Source organism: Berghia stephanieae, chromosome 2 (assembly GCF_034508935.2).
Source record: "Berghia stephanieae isolate SIO BIC M18660-M18661 chromosome 2, UCSD_Bste_1.3, whole genome shotgun sequence".
Taxonomy (NCBI): Eukaryota; Metazoa; Mollusca; class Gastropoda; order Nudibranchia; family Aeolidiidae; genus Berghia; species Berghia stephanieae.
The window spans coordinates 5,785,363-5,787,862 of record NC_088361.1 but is presented as its reverse complement, the minus strand read 5'-3'; the positions used below and the strand labels follow the sequence as shown (position 1 = coordinate 5,787,862).

The following is a 2,500-nucleotide window of genomic DNA, read 5'->3' as shown; positions in this document are numbered from 1 at the left end:
ACCAGGACCCCTTGTAAAGCGCTTTGAGCATGTTTAGTGGATATTGCGCTATTTAAAGCTCATTTTAAAAAAAATAGCAATAATAACCCCCAAATAATGATCGTTAACATTTTTGAGATTTTTTTCCAACCAATGACATAAAAATGATGATGGATCAATTGAACTTTTAAATAAAACCAATGTATTTCATTTTCCTCTTTTTTCCAGTTAGGAAATGACTTTAGAAATGTAACCAGCGGCCACCTGGGTCCTTGGACAGAATGGTCTCTATGTAGCAAGTCATGTGGATTTGGGACTCAATATAGACTACGGCAGTGCCATAGGTAAAATAGACTGTGAATCATTTATAGCTACTAGGGTTGTCTGGTCTGGGACAGCGTGGCTCAGCGGTACGGTCTTTGCTTCGTACCATAAAGGTACCGAGTTCGATCACCCGCCGCTGCGCTGCGTGGCCTTGAGCAAGCCACCTCGCCCTAGCTCAATTTGCGGCGCTGCACTGCGGCTGACGCCTGGGTTATTCCAGTCTTCTCTTGGAATAGACCCTAGAGACAAATTTCCCCTATGGGATGAATAAAGGGAATTTGATTTTATTATTTATTTATTTATTAAAGTGACGAATTTAGGAACAAGATAAAGATATGAAAAACGTAAGTATGAAACAGTTCCAGACAAAGCAGGGAGAAAAATTAAAGCAAAACTGTCTCAAACATCAGCCAACCTCGACAGTCCAGTTCAGGCAGGCTAATTTTTGAGATGTTTTTTTTTTCCTTTTTGTATTTTTATTTCTCCTTTGCCTGACAATGTTCCAAACACACTTTTTCAGATCTTTGCCTTGTATTAATATACATAATATCTGACCCATCGTCTCAAAACGGTATTGTGTCGGAACGAACCATATGCTTAAAAGCTGAATTAAATGTAAAACTGGTCAAAAATATAAATTGTTGGCATCATCACCCTAAAATATGGTATCCATTCTCCTCAATGAAGCATACAAACTCAACACAAGTCTGATATTTCTGACTATAAATTCAATTTTCAACATCTTGACCAATCCGACTTAATACCGTTTTGAGGCGAAGGGTCACATATGACATGAAGTCTATAGATAGAATGCGCTTGGCCAAGGAGTTCACAACATTGCCATCCGGAAGTATAACGGACCAACACACAAACTCTGTGTAACCATGAACTTTTATAGTCTGGTTAATACAGTTTAGTGAGAACAACTCACAAACGCGGATGGCAAAAACAATAACAAAGGCCTGAGTGACGTCATCTGCATACTATCTATACCCTACACTATTGTAACCACTGTATTATATTTTACCACAAAGTATGTGGTTTGTAATAACACATCCACACCACGAAGGCTGGATGAAGCCTCTCGTGATTTTGGTTTCATTGTTGGGAGTTTTTATCATCGAATCATCCACGATTATCGGCTTGTTTGTTTGGTTTATCATCGAATCATCCACGATTATCGGCTTGTTTGTTTGGATAAAAATGAACAAAACCAGAAAATAATACCTTCATTCTGTCCCTTAAAACCACGAAATTAAAAAAAAAAACTTTTTATGATCACTTGTGACAATATTATTATTTTGTACAATTCAGCTTATATTACCTGAAGGTTAAAAACACAAATAAAACAAAACGACAAAACACCAAAAACAAAATACAGAAACAAAACAAAACAAACAAACAGGAGAGAACACATTAAGACCCCGTTATCTTTACCTTCCTCTTTTGAGTTATGTTCTTTAAAGGATATATGGTTGATATATGATAGTCCTAGGTTACAGGATTTATATTTTTACATAGAATGAGGATAGTAAAGGGTAAATAAACTGACGTCTCGCGCATAATATTTATTAGTTACTTTTAAAGGCAGCCTTTCATTTAGTGGATATTGCGCTATATAAAAGCTCAATTTTTAAATATTTTTTTAAAGCTCAATTTTATTTTAACACCCATACATTGCTAGTTTGTTTGTTTGTTTGTTTGTGTTTTTTTGTTGTTGTTTGTTTTGTTTGTTTGTTTGTTTGTGTTTTTTTGTTGTTGTTTGTTTTGTTAGTTTGTTTGTTTGTTTTTTTTTTGTTTTGTTTTGTTTTTTTTTTTTAAAGAATAAATCATGCATATTTTTATTGAATAGTAGCATCATGGGAATACCTTGTGCCTTTATCACCCTCTGACATCTGATCTCGTTATTTACTTAATACTAATACGAGTAGCTACCTATTTTACAGCACCGCACAACACCGGTGTTAAATATTTTACGATACTCGCCGTTCAGTGATAATTTAATTTAAATTATATATAAAGCCGATAAATCAAACAAATAAACATCGCTGGGAAAATCGTTGGTTGTAATTTTTTAAGAGCATCTGAACTCCACCAGAAAAAATATCCTCAGAATAACAAATTCTATACTTACCCAACCATCCCACCCCCTACATCATTTATTTAAATTGTTACCATCTGGTAGACTTTTCGAAGG

General features: G+C 34.9%; 1 protein-coding gene across 2 annotated transcripts in view; it reads left to right on the top strand.

Annotated features, from left to right (window-relative positions):
• Nucleotides 1-2,500, top strand: part of LOC144964216 (thrombospondin type-1 domain-containing protein 4-like) — a 92,152-nt gene that overhangs the window by 51,764 nt on the left and 37,888 nt on the right. For both annotated transcript variants that reach the window (XM_078898229.1, XM_078898230.1), the window contains exon 4: nucleotides 208-323. In XM_078898229.1, the coding sequence (XP_078754355.1) occupies nucleotides 208-323 (116 nt within the window). The remainder of the gene's footprint in view (nucleotides 1-207; nucleotides 324-2,500) is intronic.